General features: G+C 58.1%; 1 protein-coding gene across 3 annotated transcripts; it reads right to left on the minus strand.

Moving 5' to 3' along the window:
- Positions 1 to 253: 253 nt before the first annotated feature.
- Positions 254 to 23,168, minus strand: TUBGCP6 (tubulin gamma complex component 6). Of its 3 annotated transcripts, none has more exons than XM_069491635.1 (26): positions 23,134 to 23,168; positions 20,974 to 21,783; positions 19,380 to 19,543; positions 16,942 to 17,152; positions 10,630 to 10,803; positions 9,229 to 9,350; positions 8,457 to 8,535; positions 8,213 to 8,322; positions 7,826 to 7,917; positions 7,586 to 7,725; positions 7,275 to 7,424; positions 6,364 to 6,445; positions 6,186 to 6,274; positions 5,995 to 6,110; positions 4,875 to 5,013; positions 4,446 to 4,520; positions 3,120 to 4,260; positions 2,855 to 2,913; positions 2,504 to 2,681; positions 2,258 to 2,426; positions 1,595 to 1,736; positions 1,272 to 1,466; positions 1,047 to 1,179; positions 768 to 981; positions 482 to 681; positions 254 to 394 (listed from the first exon to the last, which is right to left on the minus strand). In XM_069491635.1, exons 2-26 carry the CDS (start codon positions 21,712 to 21,714, stop codon positions 303 to 305), a joined length of 5,007 nt encoding a protein of 1,668 aa, XP_069347736.1. In that variant the 5' UTR covers positions 21,715 to 21,783; positions 23,134 to 23,168; the 3' UTR covers positions 254 to 302. The 3 variants fall into 3 exon arrangements, 2 of the variants coding, with proteins under 2 accessions (XP_069347736.1, XP_069347735.1); XM_069491634.1 differs by having other exon boundaries at positions 22,975 to 23,153; XR_011235771.1 differs by lacking the exons at positions 254 to 394; positions 482 to 681 and having other exon boundaries at positions 921 to 981; positions 1,279 to 1,466; positions 22,975 to 23,153.
- Positions 23,169 to 23,400: the final 232 nt, after the last annotated feature.

The raw sequence follows: 23,400 nt of genomic DNA on the forward strand, positions 1-23,400 counted from the left end.
TCCAGTCAGGACCTGACCCGTCTCTGCCTGACGCCGGCTCAGCAGCACAGCCCAGCCCAGGGCGCTCCCCGTGAGGACGGGAGCGTGGCCACGTGTGTGGGTGACAGGGGGCTGGTCCCAGGGACCAGGCAGCTCCTCCAGCCCGCACCGTGTCTCCCAGGCCCCTGAATAAACCACCTGCTTCCTCAGTTTGCCTGCGTGTGGTCATTCCTCCCTCCTACCCTGTCCCCAGCCCCGGAGAGAAGAGAGACAGTGACAGGCCGAGGGCACCTTTATTCCTCACGTCCCCGCGGAGCAGGCCCTCAGGCGTCCTGGTAGTAGTTGTTGAAATTGATGCGCAGCAGGAAGTCCTCCAGGTGGGGCTGGTAGCCGCGGTTCACCAGCTTGGTCACCACTGGGGGTCAGCGAGCGGCTCAGACTTCTGCCCGCAGATGGGGACCCTGCCCGGGCGGACCCCAGCCCCCCCTGGCCCGGAGCTCACCTTTGAACAGGAAGTGGGAGTAGTATTTGAAAGTGCTGTAGGACTGCTGCATGAGGGCAAAGTTGGGGTGCTCGGCGCCCCGGGGGCCCCCGGCCGGGCCCCAGGCCTGGGCCATGAGCTGGCTGCGGAACTTGAGCACGAGGCTGAAGACGCTGTGGATGATGTTCATGACCGGCGCCGCCTTCTCCGTCAGGAGCCCCCTGCCGGGAGGCAGTGCCACTGAGTGGGCTGCGCCGGGAGGCGTGGGGACGAGGCCCCAGGGGCCCCTAGGCATCCCCGGCCTCACCTGAAGACGGCCTTGTGCAGGTACTCGGCGTGGGCCCGCTGGATGTCCTCGAGGTCACGCACCGCGGCCAGCCTGGCCCTGAACTCGCTCCAGGTGACGTGCAGGATCTGGGTGGCGATGTAGCCCTGGATGACCTTCACGAAGTGCTGCATCTCGTGCTTGAACAGCTGCAGCTGCCGGAACTGCGCGGAGCTGGCCATGTGGCTCAGCAGGGCTGCAGAGGGCAGAGCAGGGGGTCAGCGGCGTCCCAGGCCTGGGGCGCGTCCCGGGCAGTCTCACCTGTGCGCTTGAGGTGAAAGCAGACGTCCTTGAGCGTCCACATCATGAGCTTCAGCTGCAGCAGGAAGGAGAAGATGCCGCTGTACTTGCCCAGGCAGCTCTCGGTGATGACCATGTTGAGGGGCCAGTCGACCTGCGTGGGAAGCCCTGCTCAGCTCGCGGCCCCTCGGCACACGGCCCCACGGGGCAGGCCCCCTTGTCCGCGTGGTGAGAGCCGCTGCTGACCTTGTACCTGAGCTCCAGGCAGCTCAACACGTCCGGGGCGTTGGGCGCGAACACCTCGGGCAGGAACTTGAGGGCGAAGGAGAGGTTGGCGGCGTGCGGGCTGTCCCCATGGAGGCTGTACTGCAGGGCCTTGCTCAGGACGGAGTTGAGGACCAGCGGGTTGAGCAGCTCCCCTGGCGTCTGGCCAGCCCCCAGCTGGGGGGACAGACGGATGCCAGTCAGCAGGGCCCAGGGCCCCACGCTGCACCAGGGGACAGGGCCTCCCCTCCCAGAGGACCTCCCCTCTGCAGCCAGCGCCACCCCAACCCCGCCTCTGGGGTCACCTTCTCAAAGAGCAGGTCGCTGAGGGACTGGGCGAACTCGCCGTCCTCCATGAGCAGGAAGTGGCGCAGGGCCTCACAGTGCGCCTCCAGGTGCAGCTCCACGAAGAAGTAGTCGACCGCGGCCTTGTTCACCAAGGAAATGCTGCAGCGGGAGCCGGGGGGCAGGGGGGGCAGGGCGGGCAGGGGTGGGAGCCGGGGGTCAGGGCAGGCAGGGGTGGGAGCCGGGGGTCAGGGGTGGGCAGGGGTGGGAGCCGGGGGGCAGGGCGGGCAGGGGTGGGAGCCGGGGGTCAGGGGTGGGCAGGGATGGGAGCCGGGGGTCAGGGTGGGCAGGAGTGGGAAGGGGTGGGAGCCGGGGGTCAGGGCTGGGCAGGGGTGGGAGCCGGGGGTCAGGGGTGGGCAGGGGTGGGAAGGGGTGGGAGCCGGGGGTCAGGGGTGGGCAGGGATGGGAGCCGGGGGTCAGCGGTGGGCAGGGGTGGGAAGGGGTGGGAGCCGGGGGTCAGCGGTGGGCAGGGGTGGGAGCCGGGGGTCAGGGGTGGGCAGGGGTGGGAGCCGGGGGTCAGGGCGGGCAGGGGCGGGGAGCCGGGGGGCAGGGCGGGCAGGGGCGGGGAGCCGGGGGGCAGGGCGGGCGGGGGCGGGGGCAGGGGCGGGGGCGGCGGCACTCACTGGGCGGCCAGCGGGGCGGTGATGGAGCGCTTCATGAGCACCGGCAGCGTCAGCAGCTCGCTCAGCTGCACCGCAGTCTCGTCCGCAGCCGACTGGACCTGGGGGTCCACGGGGAAGGCGAAGGCCCGCGGACGCACGTGGTGCAGCAGGTGAGCGGCAGGAGGCTCCGCTGAGGGAGGCCGGCTGTCAGCCTGCGCAGCGGCACGTGCCGGCCCAGGGCGCCCACCCTCCGCGGCGCCCACTCACACATGCACTCGTAGCTGTCCGGGTACTGCTCCAGGGGGTACTGCCTGGCCAGGCCTTCCAGGTAGGCCTGCTCCCGGCCCCAGCGCCGGGCCTCTTCCTCCTCCTCCGCCTCCGCGTCCGTCTCCGCGTCCACCTCCTCCTTGCCGGAGCCTGGGCTGCTCAGGGCAGCTGTGTCTTCCTACAAACAGGCCAACCTCAAAGAAATGCCTTCCCGCCCAGCACACTGCTCACTGGTCCCCCTCCCCGTGTTGAAAACGAGGAAACAGCACATGGGCCCTAGAGGGACGGAGCCCTCACCGTGTGCTCCCCGACCCCGGGCCCCCAGAGCCCCCGAGAAGTGTCCACCCTGACCTGTGGGTTCAGAGGCCGACTCGAAGACAGGTCCTCAGCGCCTCCACTCCTCCCTGGGCCTGGGTGGACACAGAAGGAAGGGAGGGGACATCAGGGCCAAGTGCCTACTGAGGGGACAGTGGGGCTGGCCCTGGCTCTGGCCGTACCTCCACCGGCCCAGGACAGCAGTTCAGGTCCTGGCTGACAAAGGAGCCCTGAGGGCAGCTTCGTGAGCTGCTCCCTCTTCCCACCGGGACTCTGTGGCCCCACAGGGCCCCACGCTAACCTGGCTCCTCGGGGACGCCGTCTCCCAGAGCATCGGGCCTGGCCACAGCAGAGGGCGTGGTTAGGAGGCTGCTCTCTTCCCCGCTGCCCGAGCCGGAGGAGGAGACTGACAGCACCGTGTCCACAGGGGACTGTGGCCCATGTTCCAGGGCAGGGCTCTGTGCCCCCAGGCTGAGGCCTGCCTGGGACAACTGGCCAGGGGGGCTCCGGTGGGGCGTGGGCATGCTGGGCTCAGCTTCTGGTGACAGTGGCCCCAGCATCAAGTGGGACTGAGAGATATGTCCGTGGATGTTCCACCGTGGCCGAGCGGGAGCCACGTCTGACATGTTCTCTCCAACCCTGATGCTGGCGTCTGACACGTGTCCGTGGATGTTCCAGCGTGGCCGAGTGGGAGCCACGTCTGACACGTTTTCCCCAACCCCGATGCTGGCGTCTGACACGTGTCCGTGGATGTTCCAGCGTGGCCGAGTGGGAGCCACGTCTGACACATTCTCCCCAACCTTGATGCTGGCGTCCGACACGTGTCCGTGGATGTTCCAGCGTGGCCGGGAGGGAGCTGTCCCAGGAGCGCAGCCTTCTGTGGCAACACCACCCCCTGACAGGTGCCCGAGGAGCTGCTCTGTGGGCCGGCTGCCCCGCTCAGGACGGATGTGCCTGGGTGGCTGTGGCTGAGGCTGAGCCACCCGTGTGTCAGGGACACGTGCATCCGGCTGCACACCAGTGACCCCCCACACCGGCTGCTCTGAGCTGCCCGAGCAGCCCTCTACAGCCAGGAAGGGCCCTGGTGAAGGCGCAGGGGCCACAGCTGGCCTCAGGACGGTGCTGAAGTCGTACTCCTGCAGCCCGGGGGGCGGAGCGCTGGCTGCTGCGCGTGTCTCCCCAGGAGCCGAGGAGGGCAGGTCTGAGCTGATGGTCCGCAGTACTTCCTCGAGGAGTGGGACCTCGCCGGTCTGCACAGGCTGCTCAGCCCCCGCCACCTGCCGGGGCCCCGCGCCACCAGCCCCCACTGCTGCGGCGCCCAGGAGCGGTGGTGCCGGCGTGCCCGGCCTACTTGGGCAATCCCAGGCAGCCCCGTGCTGCTCTCGGAGCCTGGAGTCACAGCCTCGGCCTCCGTCTGGGTGCTCAGGGTCTGGAGACATGGCCTGAAACACACAGCCATTGGACCCAGTCTGACCTCAGTTTCTCTCCGGCCACCTAACCCCGTCTCCCAAGTTTAACTCCATGACCGTGGCTGACAGTCACCAAGCGCCAAGGACTATGTGGACATGGCCAGGCCTAGCACGCCCCACTCGGAGCTGGGACACCCGGGTCCTGCCCTGGCCCTCACCTGGGAGGGAGCACGCGGGGGGACGGCCGGCGGCTCCTGGGGCATGTGGACCTCCGACGCGTCTTTCAGCAGCCCCTGAAAGTCAAGCGCGAGACAAGAACAGCAGCTGAGGGGTGACCAGCAGAGCTGGTGCCCGGCACAGCACAGCAGCCACAGCCCCGCTGCCCACGACTGCCACGTGCACGGAGCAGGACGGGGCTGGTGACGGGCATGGCCAGGAGCCTGGGCTGTGGAAGCGCTCGGCACCTGCCAGCTCCTCACCTGTAGCCGTGCAACTGCGTGTCACAAAGCGGGCGGCACAGGGCCCTCCTGCAGCTGACGGGAACTGCCACTGACCCTACACAGGCACACAGGTCTGTGTGCACTTTCAGGGGGCTCAGAGACCCCCAAAGCCAGAGGAAAAGCTTCCATCTAACACCGCGGCGATACCTGAATGCGCTTCTCATCTTCTACGAGGAAACGAAGCCGCGCACTTTCCAGCCGGTGCCGCTGGATTCTCCACAGGGCCCTCTGCTCCCGCCGGGCCGCCTCCGCAGACAGCTTGCTGTAATGGTCCACCAGCGCCTGCCTGAAGCCAAGCCCACCCAGTGGGGACACAGTCACCAACGGGCACCCCTTGGGCTCGGATGTCCACGGAGGCCCCTGGTGGGCACCTCCCTGACACGGCCGTTCCCCTCTGGGCCCTCACAGCAGCCGGGGGGCAGCACCTGCCTCTCCACCTACCTCCCACCCTGGCCCGTCAGGCTAACGGACACCAGCACGAGACCCCACACAGCCGGGGCGGGGGGATGCGCAGAGCCCGCGGGAGGCCAGGCCTCGCCTCTGAGGTGCCTCCACCTGCCCAGTCTGCAGGCGCGAACCCCAGGGACCGAGACTAACGCATGAAAGTACATGAAGCAAAACCAACGCCAACGTTCTACTTGCCGAGTTCAAAGCTTGCCTTGCCTGTCACTCCCAGAGACTGAGCCTCTCTCCAAGGGCAACTGGGCCCAAATCTGAACTGGACATTTTCAATTTGGCTGCCGCAGGCCAAGAACACGGTCTCTGTGCCTTGTCTTCTCCTACTCACGTGCATGCACACACCCTCCCTCTTGTACGCACACCCCTCTCCGGCCCCACGAGCAGCGGCCAAGGCGGCGACGACAGGCCCCCCGCGAGGCTAAGCAGGACGGGCTTTCTCTAAGACGCCGAACGGCCCCTCAGGGCTCCAGGCCCGATCCCAGGTCACAGGGCAATGGTGACACCACAGGGACACAGACTTTCGGGTGCTGTGCTGGACACATGCCAGGACACCCACACAGCGTGTGGCCCTCGCCTCGATTCTCACGTGGACGAGAAAACCCACCATAAGCACGTTCCAGGACAGCCACGGTCCCTGAACACAGCCAAGTGGCCAGAAGCACTGGGCCGGGCGGGGGGCACCCCGGGGTCTGTATATGGTCTTTCTACCTGAATGTATGCTGCACGATTTTCAAAATAAAACAGTCAAGTCGCCGACACTAAGGCCAAACGGCGCCGTGGGGCCCTGGGCCTCAGCCCCGCCGCCTACCTGGCCTTCCTCTCCAGCTCCTCCTCCAGGGCCCGCAGCCTTCGCTCCCGGTCGCGGAGCTCGCGGGCGTAGCTGAAGTCGTCATCCAGCTCCTCCTGTCTGGCCGCCAGGCGTCGCTGCACCACGCACAGCCGGGTTTGTCAAATGGGGACTCCACGAGCCCGAACCCCGCAGGGGCGAGACCCACCCACCTCCTGGTCCTTCACAAACTGCTCCTTCAGCCTCTGAAACTGCTCTCGCTTCCGGGCGTCCAAGGCCATCTGCTCCGACATCTGCCGGTCTGCGTGGGGATGGGGAGAGGTGCACAGTCACCAGGAGCCCCCACAGGGGCCCCCAGACCGCCAAGTGGGGGACCTGGGCCGTGCTCACCACTCAGCGCACTCAGCACCCTGGACGCTGCTTCCCGGGCATGGACAATTAGCTCTTGTTTTGCAATTTCCATACGTAATTCCTGGGAAAGAAAATGGGTGAACAAAGTGTCCTAATCCTCTGTCCCCTCACCTAGGATGGCCTGGGAAAGGGGACAGATGCTTGGGACACCCACTGTTGTCACACCCGCCCCTTTGACACCCTGCGCAGAATCAGGGTCAGCAGGCGGGAGGAACAACTCGAGGCTGTGAGGGCACCAGGCAGTGACAGGGAGACGCCCTCCGTTCTGAGCAGTGACAAGCTGGAGCTGACAGGCTCAGAGAGACATCTGGGGCGCAGGCCCCAGGCTGAGTGTGCCTACCCTGGAGGGAGACCAGGGGGGTCTAAGAGAGGGGCTTCCCCACTTGGCCTCTTGGGTCTGCCTCTGCCCAGGGCTCCCTGCTGCCCACCGGGGAACAGGCCAGAAAGAGTGTCCCTGGGGATGGCACTGCCCCCAAAGACAGTCCCCTCAGCACACAGGATACCCGCAGCCCCGGCGCAGGCACACCCACCCCTGAGCAGGAGGGAGCCTGCAGAGGCCACATGGGTGTGGACCCCCAGGTCCTGACCCCGGGGCTCAGCCAGGACTGGGTCTGTCCGGAGCTGGTGGGCCCAAGGGAAACCCCCATGGAGCTGCCCACGTCAGCAAAGCCTGGGGTTCAAGCCAGGCCCCCCAGGCCCCGGAGAGAGGACAGAGCCCCCGTCCTGGGCATCCGGCTCCCCCTCAGCACCCACCCAGCCACGGGCAGGATGGGAAACGCCAGAGGGGACACTCCCCATCTTGCACGGTGCACACCGCACACCCTTCCCCCCGCCTGCTCCCAGGTGGCGCAGGAGGTGCACAGAAAGCCCCGAGACGCTGGGGCTCGCACCTTCTCCTCCTTGCTGATGGAGCTGTGGCGAGCCACCCTCTCCATCCGCCCCACGTAGACGGCACAGTCCTTCTCAATCTCCTTCAGCTCCTCGAGGGAGAAAATCACTGAGATGCGGGGGACGGGGGTGTCAGACCAGCAGAGGTAATGCTGCAGGAGGGAGAGCCTGCGGTGAGCCCGGGCAGAGCCGGGGGCAGGCGGCACCGGGACCAGGCACAGCCGCTGCGCTTGGCCGGGGCCCCCAGAGCCCGCCCCTCCCCAAGCACAGGGCCCTCGCCCCCGGTGCAGGCGGGTGACGGGACCCTCCTCACCCGGGGGCAGCAGAGCTTCAGCAGGTTGATGGTCTTCCCGCAGACGTACACGTCGTAGGCAATGTGCTTCAGGAACACAGGTACGCAGTCCTCCACGTCTTTGGAAATGAGCACGTAGCCGTGGGTCCAGTAAAACTTATCTAGAGGTGGCAGAGAACACACGGGCGGCCTGTGCCACGAAGGCCCTGACCGCAGGCCCACAGGTGTGGGGGTTCTGCCCAGCAGCCAGCCGCCACTCACCTCTGAAGCCCAGGTATTCGTGGTTCACCTGGATCATGAACTCGCCGTAAACATCTCTGAAGACCCCACTGTACACCCAGTCGTGAATGAACCTATGGACCACGGGAACGCGGTGAGGTGGCCATGGCCAACAGTGTGGTCGGGGTGGGTGGCAGTGAGGTGGACCTGGCTGGGGATGGGTGTGGCCAGCAGTGAGGTGGGCATGGTGGGCAGAGGAGGGCATGGCCTCCTGCCCAGGACACACCGCCAGAGCCCACCTAGCCTGCCTTCCTCTTGGTGTGTGACCCCTGCACTCAGCAGGTGTCTGGCAAGAGGACGCTCTCGACCACCTGCCTGGTCTGAGTGCAGCCCCGCCCCACCCTTCTGGGGAGCCAGGCCTGTGCCCACCGCGTGTAGGGCTCGCAGCTGGTCTTCAGCAAGGACAGCAGCACGGGGTAGTGCTCGTTGCTGCAGTTATCCAGCGCCTCCTGGTACAGGTAGGACAGCAGCTTCACCCCCTGCGGACGGCAAGGGCAGGCAGGCTCAGCGCAGCCAGCGCTCAGAGCAGAGGGGCAGCCCTGCCCAGAAGCAGCCCCAGGGGAGGTCCTGGAGCTGGCCAGGCCACCGCACCCAGCAGGGGGGCACAACTCACCGTGGGGAACGCAGCCCTGGGCCCTCCTCCGCTGGCTCCCGGGAGCGCAGTGCCCACGCCACAGAGCTCCGCCAGGTACCTAGACCCAGAGGCCGGGTCAGACCAAGCGATGGGGCTCTAGGTGCCCAGGCCTGGACCAGACACCAGGGGAGCAAAATCCCTGTGTATCTTCCTGCTCCCCAAAGTGACCGACCCAGCCACCCCGGCTGTAGGAACCACCTGCATCCCAGCAACCCAGGTCTGCGCTACGGGCCAGACCCCGACCCCAGCTCCCCGCCCGCTCCCAGGCTCCAGCCAGGACTCAAGCCCTCTCGCGTCTGGGACTCCCCCGCCCCACACCTGGGCTCCACCCCAGCCCCCCACTGCTTTGTCCAGGTCACCACCTGCTCTGGCCTGGAGGACCAGGACCCCTGCGGCCCCTCTGCCCTGCGCCTGGGTCTGAGCTGCACACGGCAGCACCACACACCTGCCAGAACCCCCTGCCAGGCCCCCGGCTCCCCGCCCCACTGCATCGGGCACTCGCAGCCCTCGGTCTGCTGTGTGGAGGCCCCCACCTCACCCAGCCCCGGCCCCCTCCCTCCTCCTGAGGGCACTCGCCAACCCTGCCTGGTGGTTTACTAACCCTCGGTGCTGCCCAGGCAGGAGCCCCTGGGCCAGGGCAGGGCTGGTCGGAGGCCGCCGGCAGATACCCACAGCACCCAGCACCAGGGCCGTCCTGCCACCTGCCAGGGCACAGAGCTGACCCTCCCCCGCCCAGCGAGCCCGAGGTTACCTGAGCTGCCGGCCCAGTTTCTTGAAGAGAAAGCCGATGGTGAGGAGGCTCAGGGTGGGCGGTGTGGAGAGAACGCAGGCCCGGTAGTACTGCAGGTACCTCCGCAGGCCGCTGGTGAAGGCCTGTGGGCAAGGGGCCAGGAGAAGAGCGGCCGGGCACACGGACAAGGCCGTGGGCTCAGGGCCTGAACGCACACCAGTGCTGGGGAAGGGCTCTGCTTCTGCACCTCGGCCCTGCGGCTCCAACGCCCACACAGTGGCACCTGTGGGTTAAGTCCATCCCCTGGCCAGGCCAGAAGCAAGGACCCCTCACGGGAAGCCATGGGCCCACCGCAAAGCCTGGCGCTACAACCCATCCGGGGTCCCGGGGTGATGCTGGAAAAGGCTGTCCAGGCTCTGCACACAGGTGCTGGCCCTGGAAGGCCTCAGCTGCTCGGGCCCCAGGGGTCTGGGCGGCACCAGGGTGCTGGGCTACACCGCAGCAGCACGGCCCCTGGGTCATGCCAGGACAGGAACACCTGCAACCACCTCAGCCCGCACAGCCCCAGGCGTCACGTGGCCTGGCCTGGCCCCACCGGCCAGACAACCAAGAACCATGTCCTGCCTTCCTTGGTATCCCCTCTCTGCCCCGGCCCCGGCCCAGGTGCCCACCCTGACCCGTTCTCCTCCCTTCAGCACTCAGGGCCTCCACACTCGCTGCTCCTGCGCCTGGAAGGTCGTCCCCATGCGGCTCGGGCCACACCCCCCCTCCCCAGCCTGCACTGCCTGGAACCTAAATGCCACCTGTCACCCCAGCAGCCCCGCACGGCACCAACGCACGAAGGAGCCCAGGCAGCCGAGCTCCTCCTGGGCCCTGGGGCCTCTCCCCGTCTGCCCTACGCGCTCTCAGCTCTCCCAAACGCCCTGCTCGTCTGCACGCCTGTCCTCTCCCCCCTGCGGAACCGAGTAGCCAGGGGCCGGCTGCAAGTCTCTCAGCAAACAGCGACTCCTGGAGCCCGGCAGGGCTCAGAGCCCCCAGCACCTGCAAGTCCCACCAGCCCCCCGGGAGCCCTGCCCCACCAGTCGCGCAAGGCACCGGGGCCCGTGGGGAGCAGGCGGCTCCTGCCCCCCACACTGTGCCTGCCTTGCCCAGCCCGCGTCACCGGTCCTCCTCTCGGGGGACCTGCCTCCCCATCCCGTGACCCAAACACATCTGTCCCAGATGTCCAGCAGAATGACGGCTGAGGTCAAACATCAGCACCGGTCACCCCATTGCTGAAGAGTAACTGCCGGGTTTCACGTGTTACCATGGAAACCAAAGGTTTGGACTCAGTGGTCCTGGAGTCGGATCTCTGACCCTCTTTCCCAGGGGCACACACGGCTCTCGTGAAGGCGTGTGACAGCCGTGAGGCCGAGGCCGTACCTGGAACACGAGGCCCTTGTTGTAGGAGGAGTCGAGGACGGGCTGCAGGGAGAAGTGACTCAGGCGTGTGTAGTGGGTCCCGTATTCCGCCACCTCCGAGAGAAGGCTGCTGACACTCTCGGGAGACGCTCCTGACACGTGGACGCCTCGCTGCACCACGAAGGCCTGGGCCGGCTGGGCAGGGGCAGAGGAGGGGTCACAAGGGCCGGGCAGCCAGCAGACCCCAACCACCAAACTGCTCAGAGTGCCCCGAGACCAGGCCCCAAGGCCAGACGCACAAATGGGAAGTTCTAACAGCAGAAAGCAAAAACACCCAAAAGGCATACTGAAAACTGTCCCAGCCCTCGTAACAAAAAACATACAAACCAAAACGAGGTATAATTTTTTCCTGACCACACTGAAAACACACGTTTAAAATGCCAACCGTGGAAGAGGGTGCAGAAAACCAACGGCTCCCGCGAAACACACGTGCACACCAGCAACCTGCCTGTGGCGGGAGCTTTACAAACACCTGCCAGTAAGCCTGATACTTCAGCCCCTGGGGACGCGCCCAGAGGAAACAACGGAAGATGTGCACAGAGTCCTGACAGCACGCTGTCCCGGACATCGTCCCCGACACCATCTCCGACACCGTCCCTGACACAGTCCCCGATACTGTCCCCAACACCGTCCACAATACCGTCTCCGACACTATCCCCAACACCATCCGAGACACTGTCCCCAACATCATCCCCAACACTGTCCACAACACCGTCCCCAACACCGTCCCCGACACCGTCCAGAACCACAGGGCACGGAGTGTCCTAGACACCCTCACACGCAGCGCAGCAACACCAGCGCCAGAGCGGACGTCACAGCGGGATGTGCCTCCGCTCAAAGGACAGCTGTCAAACCGTGACCGCGCTGTGCACCCTGAGGAAATTCACCAAGAGAGCAGAAGGAAAGAAACGACGAAGAGCAGAGCAGACATAAACGGAGAGTAGAAAATAGAGGGAATCAACTAAACCACAAGCTGGTTCTTTGAAAAGATCAACAAAATCGGCAAATCTTCAGCTAGAATGATTACGAAAAAAGGTGACTGTAAAAAAGACAGAAGATTCAAATGACTAAAATCAGAAACGACAGTGGGAACATTGCTAACGATTTTATAGAATAAAAAGCACTGTAAGAAAATGCAACTGTGTGCCAACAAATCGATACCCTCGGTGAAGCAGACCAATTCCTGGAAACGCACAAAGTAGCAAATCGACGAGGACAGAAATAGAAAATCTAAACAGACCTATAAGAAGACTGAACCAGTAATCAAAACCCCCCAACAGGAGAAGAGAGTAAATTTTATGTCATATGTACTTGATCACAGTTTAAGGAAAAAACAAAAAAAAGAATCTCCTAACAAAGAAAAGCCCAGAGGCAGACGCTGCGCTGGCGGATGCCCACGGCGCGTAGAGCGCCAGTGCTCCTCGCACTCCAGAGCGGAAGAGGGAGCACGTCCTAACTCATCCCGTGAGGCCAGCATCACCCGAATACCAACTCAAGGCAAAGATGCTACAAGGAAAGAAAACTACAGGCCAGTATTTCTTATGAATATAGACGCAAAAATTCTCAGTACAACACTAAACGCCAAATCCAGCAGAGCACTGAAAGGATCACACACCATGATGTGGTGAATTCTTACCACTCTGCGTTTCCCGGCACCCCTGAGTGTGCGTCAGACCTTCCGTGCCACGGCAGGGCCGCGTCACTCCTGACCCCCTCCCAGTCCCTCTATGTGGCCAATTCAGCTCTCTGCCTCCTGGTGACCACCGGCTGTGGGGCAGCCACACACTGCCACTCGGCTGGCCCCGCTGAGCCCACACCCCAGGGGACTATGCCAACCCGCCAAGCGACCACCTCCTGGGCACGGCATGACCTCCCGGGCCTCCTGCCTGCTTGCGTTAAACCCACCAGTCAAAACTCCCTGCAGAAACCTTGTCTGGGTGCACCGTGGAGCCCAATAAAAGTGTTGGCCCGTGGGCCCCTCTTTCTCCCACAAGTTCCCTGACCCCTGTGTGGATGCGGCTCCAGGTGCCATGCTCGACCCCTGCCCCCAAGACCTGTAAAATCTTTATTTCCATCTTGTGTCTCTCCTAACCATTGAAGGGGTGCTTCTCCATCTTAAATTTCTAAATTAAAACACATAACCAAGTGAGTTTTATTCCAGGAACGCGACATAAGAAAAAAAATCAATGTAATACACCACATTAATAAAATGAAAGGAGAAAACTACATGATCATCCCAACTGATGCAGAAAAAGCATTTAATAAAATTCAACACCCTTTCCTGAGAAAATACTCAATAAATTAGGAATATAAGGGAACTTCCCTAACACAATAAAGGCTATACATGAAAAACGCTCAACAAACATCATACTAAACGGGGAAAGACTGAAAGTATTTCTCTTAAGATCAGAAACAAGACAAGAATACCTGTTTTTGCCACATCTGTTCAATATAGTACCAGAAATCCTAGCCAGAGCAATCACACAAGACAAAGAAATAAAAGGTATCCAAATTAAAAAGGCAGAAGGAAAATTATCTGTTTTGAAATGATATAATCATATATATGCATATATATATGTAACCCTAAAGACTCCATTAAAAAATTTTCAGAACTAAAAAGTTCAGCAAAGCCTGCAGGCCACAAACTCAACACAAAAAAATCAGTTTTATTTCTATATGTTAGCAATGAAAAATCTGAAAAGAAAATTAAGAAAACAATTCCATTTGTAATAGTAACAAAAAAATAAAATACTTAGGAATAAATTTAACCAAAGAGGCAAAAAACTTACACATGAAAACTATAAAACACTACTGATGGTTTCAATCAGAAAATCAAAATAAGTAAGTGACACCTGCTGAAAGAAATTAAACATCTAAAGAAATGGAAAGAGGCCGGGCGCGGTGGCTCATGCCTGTAATCCTAGCACTCTGGGAGGCTGAGGCGGGTGGATCGCTCAAGGTCAGGAGTTCGAGACCAGCCTGAGCAAGAGCGAGACCCTGTCTCTACTAAAAATAGAAAGAAATTATCTGGCCAACTAAAAATATATATAGAAAAAATTAGCCGGGCATGGTGGCGCATGCCTGTAGTCCCAGCTACTCGGGAGGCTGAGGCAGGAGGATTGCTTGAGCCCAGGAGTTTGAGGTTGCTGTGAGCTAGGCTGATGCCACGGCACTCTAGCCCGGGCAACAGAGAGAGACTCTCTCTCAAAAAAGAAAAAAAAAAAAGGGGAAAGATATCACATGTTCATGAACCAGAAGACTTAATATTAGAAAGACAACACTATTCAAAGAGATCTACAGAGTCAATGCAATCCCTATTGAAATACCAATATTTTTTTGCACAAATAGAAAAACCTATCCTAAAACTCACATGGAATCTCAAGGGACCCCAAATAGCCTAAACAATCTTGAAAAAGAAGAACAAAGTTGGAAGATTCACACTTCCCCAGTTCAAAGCCTATTACAAAGCTATAATCATTAAACAGTGTGGTACTGGTGTAAGGATAGACACACAGACCAATTAAATAGAATAGAGTCCAGAAATAAACCCTCATACATATGTGGCCAACTGATTTTCAACAAGGGTGCCAAGACCATTCGATGGGGAAAGGACACTCTTTTCAACAAATGGTGCTAGACAACTGGATATCCACATGCACAAGAATTAAGTTGGACTCCTGTCTTACACCATGAAAAAAAATCAACTCAAAATGGCACACTTAAGAGCTAAAAGTAGAAAACTCTCAAAAAAGAAACATAAGAGCAAATCTTAACCCAAGAATACAAAGTTGCAGTGAGCTATGAGGGCACCACTGCACTCCAGCCTGGGCAACAGAACAAGACCCTGTCTAGGAAAACAAAACAAAACAAAAAAAAAAAAAAACAATAAAAAAGAGCAAATCTTCATGATCTTGGACTTTGGCAATGATTTATTGCATATGGCACTAAAAGCACAGGCAACAAAAGAAAAAATGGACAAACTGGGCCACATGAAAATTATGCATGAAAAGACACTACCAACAAAGCAAAAACCAACCCACAGAATGGGAGAAAATATTTGCAAATCATGTATCTGATAAGGGATTTATATCCAAAATATATAGAGAACTCTTAAAACTCAACAACAAAAAACAAAAAGCCTGGTACAAAAATGGAAAAGGACTTGAACAGACATTTCTCCAAGAAGACACACAAATGACCAACAAACATATAAAACATGCTCAACATCACATCATTAGGGAAAAGCAAATCAAAACCACAATCAGATACCACCTCACACCCATTAGGACAGCCGTCTGAAAAACAGACAGAATAACAATTGCTGGCAAAGATGTGTAGAAACTGGAAACCTCACACGTTGATGGAGGGTATGTTAAATGGTGCCACCATGGAAAAATAGATATTTGGTTTCTCAAAAAGTGAAACAGAATCATTACCATATTACCTAGCAATTCCACTGCTGGGCACACACCCGTAAGAATTAAAAGCAAGCACTTATACAGGTGTTTGTACACCCATGTTCACGGCGGCATTACTCATAACAGACAAAGGCAGAAGCAACGCAATTGTCCACCAATGGATGGATGAATAAACAAAATGTGGTCTATACACATAATCAAATATCATTCGGCCTTAAAAAGGAAGGAAATTCTGACACACACTCCACTATGGATGGATGGAGTGTGAACCATTCGGAAACACGGTTCAGCGAAACAGTCCAGACGCCAAAGGCAGACAGTGCGTGCCTGCGCCCATGAGGGACCTGCAGTCAGAAAACCCACAGAGACGGAGGGCGGAGTGGAGGCTGCTGGGGCTGAAGCAGGCGCTTGCTTAATGGTGCAAGTTTCATTTCTGCAAGATGAAGAGAGCCCTGGAGGTAGACATTATGTACCTATTTATGAATATATTTAATGCCACTGAACTAAACACTCAAAAATGGTAAAGATGGTAAATTTTACGCTGGGCACGGTGGCTCACGCCTGTTTCCTGGCGCTCTGGGAGGCCGAGGCAGGAGAATCGTTCGAGCCCAGGAATTTGTGGTTGCTGTGAGCTGTGGTGACACCACTGCCCTCTACCTGGGCCGACTAAGACTCTGCCTCAAAAAAAAAAGGGGGGGGAGGGGAGATGGTCAATTTTATGGTATGTGTATTTTATCACAATAAAAAAGAGAGAGGCGGGGTGAGACGGAGACAGAGAGTGAGCAAGTTCATTCCACACATGATGGCTGTTCTCGTGCCAGGGCGCGAGGAGCCAGGAAAGCGGTCAGCGGCACTAGCATCACCTGAGCACCCGGGCCGACTGCTGGATGTTCCTCCAGTACACACTCAAGTCTGAGAAGCCACCACAAAAGAACACTTAAGATACAGAAAGAGGGCCGGGTGCAGTGGCTCACGCCTGTAATCCTAGCACTTGGGAGGCCGAGGCGGGCCTATCCGTTTGAGCTCAGGAGTTCGAGACCAGCCTGAGCAAGAGCGAGAGCCCATCTCTACTAAAAAAATAGAAAGAAATTATCTGGACAACTAAAAATATATAGAAAAAATTAGCCGGGCATGGTGGCGCATGGCTGTAGTCCCAGCTACTCAGGAGGCTGAGGCAGGAGGATTGCTTGAGCCCAGGAGTCTGAGGTTGCTGTGAGCGAGGCTGACGCCATGGCGCTCACTCTAGCCCAGGCAACAGAGTGAGACTCTGTCTCATAAAACAAAAACAAATAAACAAACAAAAAAAAAAGATGATGAGGATAAGCACTTATAAGAAAGAAAAAAGCTGCAGAACAAGACTTAATTTTTCTAAATATATTCATTTACTCCTCAGGCACCCAGCAAGGGGGCTGGATGAAGCACGGCGCCTGCCCAGAACCCGCGAGCCCCAGCTCGCTGGCCAGGAGACGTCCGTGGTCAAGTGAGAAGAGCAGTGGCAGAGTTCCCAAATCGTGTGACACTCCTCCTCGAGGCAGGTGCTCCTGAAGGCACCCGGCCCGCTCGGGAGCACAGGGAGGCTCGGACGGCAACTCAGCTCCTCTCCAGGCTGGGAGCGGAAACGGACGTGCCTTTTCTGTTGCTTCACTGATAGCAATAAGCATGTTACCCTTTCTTGTTCAGTTCTTAAAAGGACATCAATAAATTAACGCTTTCGAAAACAGACGGGATGACTGTGGCTGCAACCACCTGCGGCCGCGGGGCAGGCCTCCCCTGCCGCTCCTGCGCTGCGCCGCATTCTGCCCACACAGGGACTGGCGGAGGGCGGGCCCCACGACCAGCAGCGAGCACGTCTCACCTGGCAGAGGGAAAAGGTGGCGGACACGACCCCAATGAGGACGTTCAGTGCGTCCTTCACCAGCTCGCACTCCTTCACCAGCACGGGCTGCGGGGCCTGCAGGAGGCCCCCGCTGAGCAGCTGCAGCTCCCCGTGGCGGAGCCGGCAGAACCTGTCGAAGGCGTCCCTGCCCGCCTCTGTGAGGTAGGGCTCCTCTCTGTGGCCAGGGGGGCTGCGAGGGAGACAGAAGGCAGCTGGTGAATCAGAGCCGAGGGAAAAAAGCTAGTGATGGACAGCAAGAAAACACAGGGAAGCAACTGGGGCTTACTGCGTGAAAACTCCACACTCCCACACGTCCCCACACCTATGTGTAACGACAACACTGCCCCACGTGGGTGATGTATGCAGAGAAACCCACCATTCGAGGCTCTGAAAAGCCCCTGCCTTGGCCCAGCCCCTGCAGCCCAGCAGCCGGGAGGGCAGCAAGCCCTCAGCCAACGCTGGCTCTCAGGGTGAATGGGGGAGGGGGCCCTCCAGGGGTCTTGGAGAGACAGCGGAAGGGGCTCTGCTTTTGGCTGGGCAGCAGCTTCTTTAGCCACCAGTGATCAGAGCTTTGGCAGCAGAAAACTAGCAGGTGGCTGGATTTGAACTGAAACAAGATCAAAAGATTCACCAAGGCCGGTCACAGCGGCTCACGCCTGTAATCCCAGCACTCTGGGAGGCCGAGGCGGTGGATGGTTTGAGCTCAGGAGTTCAAGACCAGCCTGAGCAAGAGCGAGACCCCGTCTCTACTAAAAGTAGAAAGAAATTAGCTAGACAACTAAAAAATAAATAGAAAAAGTTAGCCGGGCATGGTGGCTGTTCCTGTAGTCCCAGCTCCTTGGGAGGCTGAGGCAGCAGGATCGCTTGAGCCCAGGAGTTTGAGGTTGCTGTGAGCGAGGCTGACGCCACAGCACTCACTCTAGCCTGGGCAACAGAGCAACACTCTGTCTCAATGCCTCAGCCTGACCTGTCTGCAATGTCAGGGGTCATAGGTCAGCTTTACAACCAAATGGGCAGTGGAGAGGCACGGGAGAGATGCACTCGGGCCCAGCCACCACATGGCCCTGTACAGGTCCCATGACAGCTGCTGTCACCAGAGCATCTTTGCTCTGTGAGGCCTTGGGGAAGGGTGCCTGCAGAAGCCGCCCAGGCTGCGCTAAGCACGCTGCTGGGCACACGTCAATGTCTCAGGAATGTTAGCTGTAGTCCTCCTCATAGGAAACACCACCAGGGTGCTCCTCAGTGCTGAGCTCTGTGGTCAGTTCTGTGCTTTCAGAGCACATGAAACGGATTAAGTGCATTAAGAACAGGTGACAAAGATGGTGAACTGACGAGTCATCATGTCTCCTAAACAATGACCCACAAAACTAAACCTAGAAAAGTGTAAGCTAACAAATGAAATACCACCAGCAAATATTTACAGAAAAAAGCAGTAACTTGTAGGGCCAGTGTTTAAACATGTGAGGGGTTAGCAGAGAGCAGGACCACCAGACTTGCTTTGCACATGCAAAAACACAGGACTGAGGCGCCAGCAGCACGTTACAGGGCAGAAAAGCAAGACAACTGCCCACACCTTGGTGCTGGGAAGCAGGGAGCCAAGCAGCCCCGGAGGGATCCACTTGGGGGGAAGATGACATCATCAAGGAAAGCCCACTGGGCATGTGCTCCTCTCCAGGGGACACTGCAGGACCTGGGGCAGCGTGAGGGGTAACTCAGCTCCTGGCCAGTCCTGATTCTTTAATTCAGCGCTCCCCAAACAGGTATACCAGAGAATCGCCAGTGGACTGGATGTGAAAAGGGGGTCCCGTGACCCAACAGTAGGGCAATGTGTGTCTTCGACTCCAGTGCTGGGAGTTTTTTGAGAGATACCCTCACATCAAAGACTCCGGGAGGTCCCTGAGTGCAGAGACCTCCGGACCCAGAAGAGCCCAGGGAGGGAGTGGCCACTCCACCCAGGGAGCAAGCGACCAGCACCCGTGGGGGAAAGGATGCTGCAACCAGAATCTCCCGGCAGCCAGGGTGCTACTCCCAGCTCTTCCACGTGTGGGAGAGGCTCCTGCACGGCACCCTGTGCCCAGACAGCATCTCTTCCTGGCACTGACCACACAGCCTGTGAGGCAGCCCTGGGCTACCTGGGAGCCCTGGTGATAAGGGTGTAACTCGGCTGCCTACGGACCACTCTGCTGAGATTACGGCAACGCAGGAACTTCCTTAAAGGCTGGAGGTCGTTTCCCTGTGCGTCTCTCTTCACTCGCAGGACTCAGACAATTTTGTACACCAGTGGGACTGAAACTTCCAGATTCCTAATCTCATCTGAGCTGCCCGGGCTCACTGAGCACGCACTGCGCTCCACGTGCCAAGGCCGCGCTCACGTGGGGTCGGGTGGTGCACGTGAAGGCAGAGAAAGGCTCACACACCATCCAACTCGCTCCCAGCACCTCCGCTTGCTGGGCTCACACGTGAGCGCAGCTTCCCACAGGTCCACGTCTGGGGTCACGGTCGGTTCAGACTGGGAATCAGGCGTCAAATTGGACGCTGACTGGAACCCTTCATCCTCCCACTGATCCGCACTCTGAGGAACCTGCGGAGCACAGGGAAGAGCACGTCACCACCCCTTCCGCTGCGCCCACGACTCGCCCCAGGGCTACACACACACTTGTTTGCTCACCGCGGCAAAGGCCTAGCACATGTGTACTGTACAATGTTTTCCTCCAACAAATCATTTAAGGAATTAAACAAAATAATTTATTAAAACTTTCAATTTCCGGCCGGGTGTGGTGGCTCACACCTGTAATCCTAGTACTCTGGGAAGCCAAGGCGGAAGGATCACTTGAGGTCAGGAGTTCGAGACCAGCCTGAACAAGAGTGAGACCCCCATCTCTACTAAAAATAGAAAGCAATTAGCTAGACAACTCAAAATATATAGAAAAAATTAGCAGGGTGTGGTGGCGCATGCCTGTAGTCCCAGCTACTCGGGAAGCTGAGGCAAGAGTATCGCTTGAGCCCAGGAGTTGGAGGTTGCTGTGAGCTAGGCTGATGCCGCGGCACTCCAGCCCAGGCAACAGAGCGAGACTGTGTCTCCAGGAAAAAAAAAAAAAAAGTCATACTAGAGACAAAAAAATTAATGTACACCAAGATGTCTGCTGTAACACCATTTATAACTGGAAATAACCTAAATATTTCATAGTAATGGAATGACTGAAAATAATAGTTTTAGCGATATTTATAAAGCACAAATGTCAGTGATGACTTACATCATAACACAGAAAAAAATCCCCACATTATAGGTGGGAACAGTACATCGAAATGCATGCGCAACATGAACAAATATTTTTGCTACGTGTGACTTGCGCAACTAAGGAACTGAATTTTTGGCCAGGCGTGGTGGCTCACACCTGTAATCCTAGCACTCTGGGAGGCTGAGGCAGGAGGACTGCTTGAGATCAGGAGTTCGAGACCAGCCTGAGCAAGAGGAAGATCCTATCTCTACTAAAAATAAAAAATAAATTAGACGAGCAACTAAAATAGAAGAAAAATTAGCTGGGTGTGGTGGTGCATGCCTGTAGTCCCAACTACTCGGGAGGCTGAGGCAGGATTGCTTAAGCCCAGGAGTTGGAGGTCGCTGTGAGCTAGGCTGACACCTCAGCACTCTAGCCCGGGCAACAGAGTAAGACTATGTTTCAAAAAAAAAAAGGGAACTGAATTTTTTATTTCATTTCAATTAACTTAAATTTAAACAGGCACTCTAGAGGACAGAAATGACTTAACAACATGCTCCGTTAGGTAAAAGATGGACAGCAGCATGGCGCTGTGGCCCACAGGTAGGCAGTACCCTCCCTGCTCAGGAGGGTGGCACCAGCAAGCCCACTCCAGCATCCCTGCCTCAAGACAGCTCAGCCACCAGGTGACCTGGACTTGAGCCATGCTACCTTTACCGTGATAAAAGAACAGCCAAAGAAGGCATTTTCCAAATCCCCAGAGAGATAGAAGCAGGACAAACAAATACTCCACCTTAATGGCCAGTCCCGAGAGGTCTGCACTGTCTGGCACCGGGGGCAGGTCCAGTCGGACATCCATGTCGTAAGTGCGGCTGTGCACAAGGGCACCAAAGAGCGAGACCCGGGTGTCTCTCTCAAATCTGTCACTGCAAGGGTCACCAAATGAAAAGAGCCCAACCGTGGGCAGGCCAGTGCCTGGGGCAGCCTCCATCACCTGAAGTGTTTCCTGGATCATGCTGTGACACAAAGATTCCTCTCTGGAGATCAAAGACTGAATGTCCATCTCAGACACACTCAGGTCACAGCAATCGTACCCGCCATACGGAACATTTCTCCCAACGTGCTTGCTGTTAAGGAAGTAGCCCCGTTTTCTTGGCAGTACTTGAGGGGGACCACTCCCTGCCAGCTGAACCAGGAGATCCAGAACAGACCCCACCTCCACAAGCGGACAGCAAGGGGCTGCTTCAAGCTCCTCCACCAGCTCCTCCAGACGGTCTGCCTCCAGGCCCAGGCCACCCACTCTCAAGTCAAAGGACAACATGAGGATCTTGTTTCTCACTGGGAGTTTTGACAGGTCAGGCTGCAGCTGATGCAGCTCGTCTTGAAAAAGATTTGTGAAAAGGGCATTGTAGGCCACCCTCTTGAGGCTCTGCTTTGCCCTCTTCCGGTTCACACTGCGCTGGCCCAGGTGAGTCTTGGCAGCAGGCAGGAGGGCCTCACAGAGGTCATCGAAGAGCTGGGTGATGCTGGCCATGCCGACCCCTTCTCAACTCCGGGCCCCCAGCACGTGAGAAAACACCTCACCCCGGCTTCACTTCACATTCTGAAAGACAGGGAGTGGGAGGTCAGACGGGGCTAAATGACAGGTAGCCTCTTAACCCTGAAGCTCAGAATTTGGATTTTAAATGGGTTGCTCAGGCCTGTAATCCTTAGCACTCTGGGAGGCCGAGGCGGGTGGATTGCTTGAGCTCAGGAGTTCGAGACCAGCCTGAGCAAGAGTAAGACCCCCGTCTCTACTAAAAAAAAAAAAAATAGAAAGAAATTATATAGACAACTAAAAATATATATAAAAAAAATTAGGCCGGGCGCGGTGGCTCACGCCTGTAATCCTAGCACTCTGGGAGGCCGAGGTGGGCGGATCGTTTGAGCTCAGGAGTTCGAGACCAGCCTGAGCAAGAGCGAGACCCCATCTCTACTAAAAATAGAAAGAAATTATATGGACAGCTAAAAATATATATAGAAAAAATTAGCCGGGCATGGTGGCACATGCCTGTAGTCCCAGCTACTCGGGAGGCTGAGACAGGAGGATCCCTTGAGCTCAGGAGTTTGAGGTTGCTGTGAGCTAGGCTGACGCCATGGCACTCACTCTAGCCTGGGCAACCGAGTGAGACTCTGTCTCAAAAAAAAAAAAAAAAAATTAGCCGGGCATGGTGGCGCATGCCTGTAGTCCCAGATACTTGGGAGGCTGAGGCAGAAGGATTGCTTGAGCCTGGGAGTTTGAGGTTGCTCTGAGCTAGGCTGACGCCACAGCACTCTAGCCCGGGCAACAGAGTGAGACTCTGTCTCCAAAAAAAAAAAAGAAATTATATGGACAACTAAAAATATATATAGAAAAAATTAGCCAGGCATGGTGGCGCATGCCTATAGTCCCAGCTACTCGGGAGGCTGAGGCAGGAGGATTGCTTGAGCCCAGGAGTTTGAGGTTGCTGTGAGCTAGGCTGACGCCACGGCACTCTAGCCCAGGCAACAGAATAAGACTCTGTCTCAAAAAACAAAAACGAAAACAAAACAACAAAAAAAAACCCGGGTTGCTCTACACGGAGTAAGCACGCTCTGCCCTCCCCAGCCCGCCTATGCCGCCCCGGCGGCCCTCAGGGCGGGCCGTACGAGGCCACTGAGCGCCAGCTCGGCGTTTTCCTTCTAATTCAGTAGTCCTTAACCTTCAGGGGGTCACAGAACGAGGAAAAAAAACGAAAAATGAAATATGCATCCGAGAAGTCCACAGTAGACGTACGCGGCCTTGCACGCGTTCTCGGGGTCCCCTTGCAGGGCCGGGAGAGGCTGCCGCCCGGGGCCTCTCAGAATAGAGGGAGTCTGGAGGCGCGGCGGGGTTGGAGGGGGGCGGCGGCGCGTGCAGGAGCCCTGGAGTCGCCGCCCAGTCGCCAGGCCTCACCACGGCAGAGAACCCTTGATTCCCGCTCCCGCTCCCACTCTCGCCGCAGCGTCACGGCCACGCGACCGTCAAGCCTTCTACAGCCGGCGCACCGGAATTGCGTCACAGGGGATGCGAGGCAGCCAGCCCCGAGGGCCGTGGCCTGAGCCGCGGTCTGGCCCCGCCCTGCGGCTTCCGCAACGCACTTCCGGCTGGCGCCCGAGTCGCGCGCGCCCGAATCCCTGCCAGGGCGGGTATAAAGGAGGCGGAGTCAGACTCTGGTTTCTC

The sequence above is a fragment of the Eulemur rufifrons genome, chromosome 16, assembly GCF_041146395.1.
Source record: "Eulemur rufifrons isolate Redbay chromosome 16, OSU_ERuf_1, whole genome shotgun sequence".
NCBI lineage: Eukaryota > Metazoa > Chordata > Mammalia > Primates > Lemuridae > Eulemur > Eulemur rufifrons.

Coding starts and splice junctions, on each gene's coding strand:
- TUBGCP6 (XM_069491635.1), bottom strand. CDS start 21,714: ATGGCCAGCATCACCCAGCTCTTCGATGACCTCTGTGAGGCCCTCCTG. Junction 6,111..6,185: donor AGTTTGTGAAGGACCAGGAG/GTGGGTGGGTCT, acceptor TGCGTGGTGCAG/CGACGCCTGGCGGCCAGACA. Junction 5,014..5,994: donor GAGCTGGAGAGGAAGGCCAG/GTAGGCGGCGGG, acceptor GCTTGGCTTCAG/GCAGGCGCTGGTGGACCATT.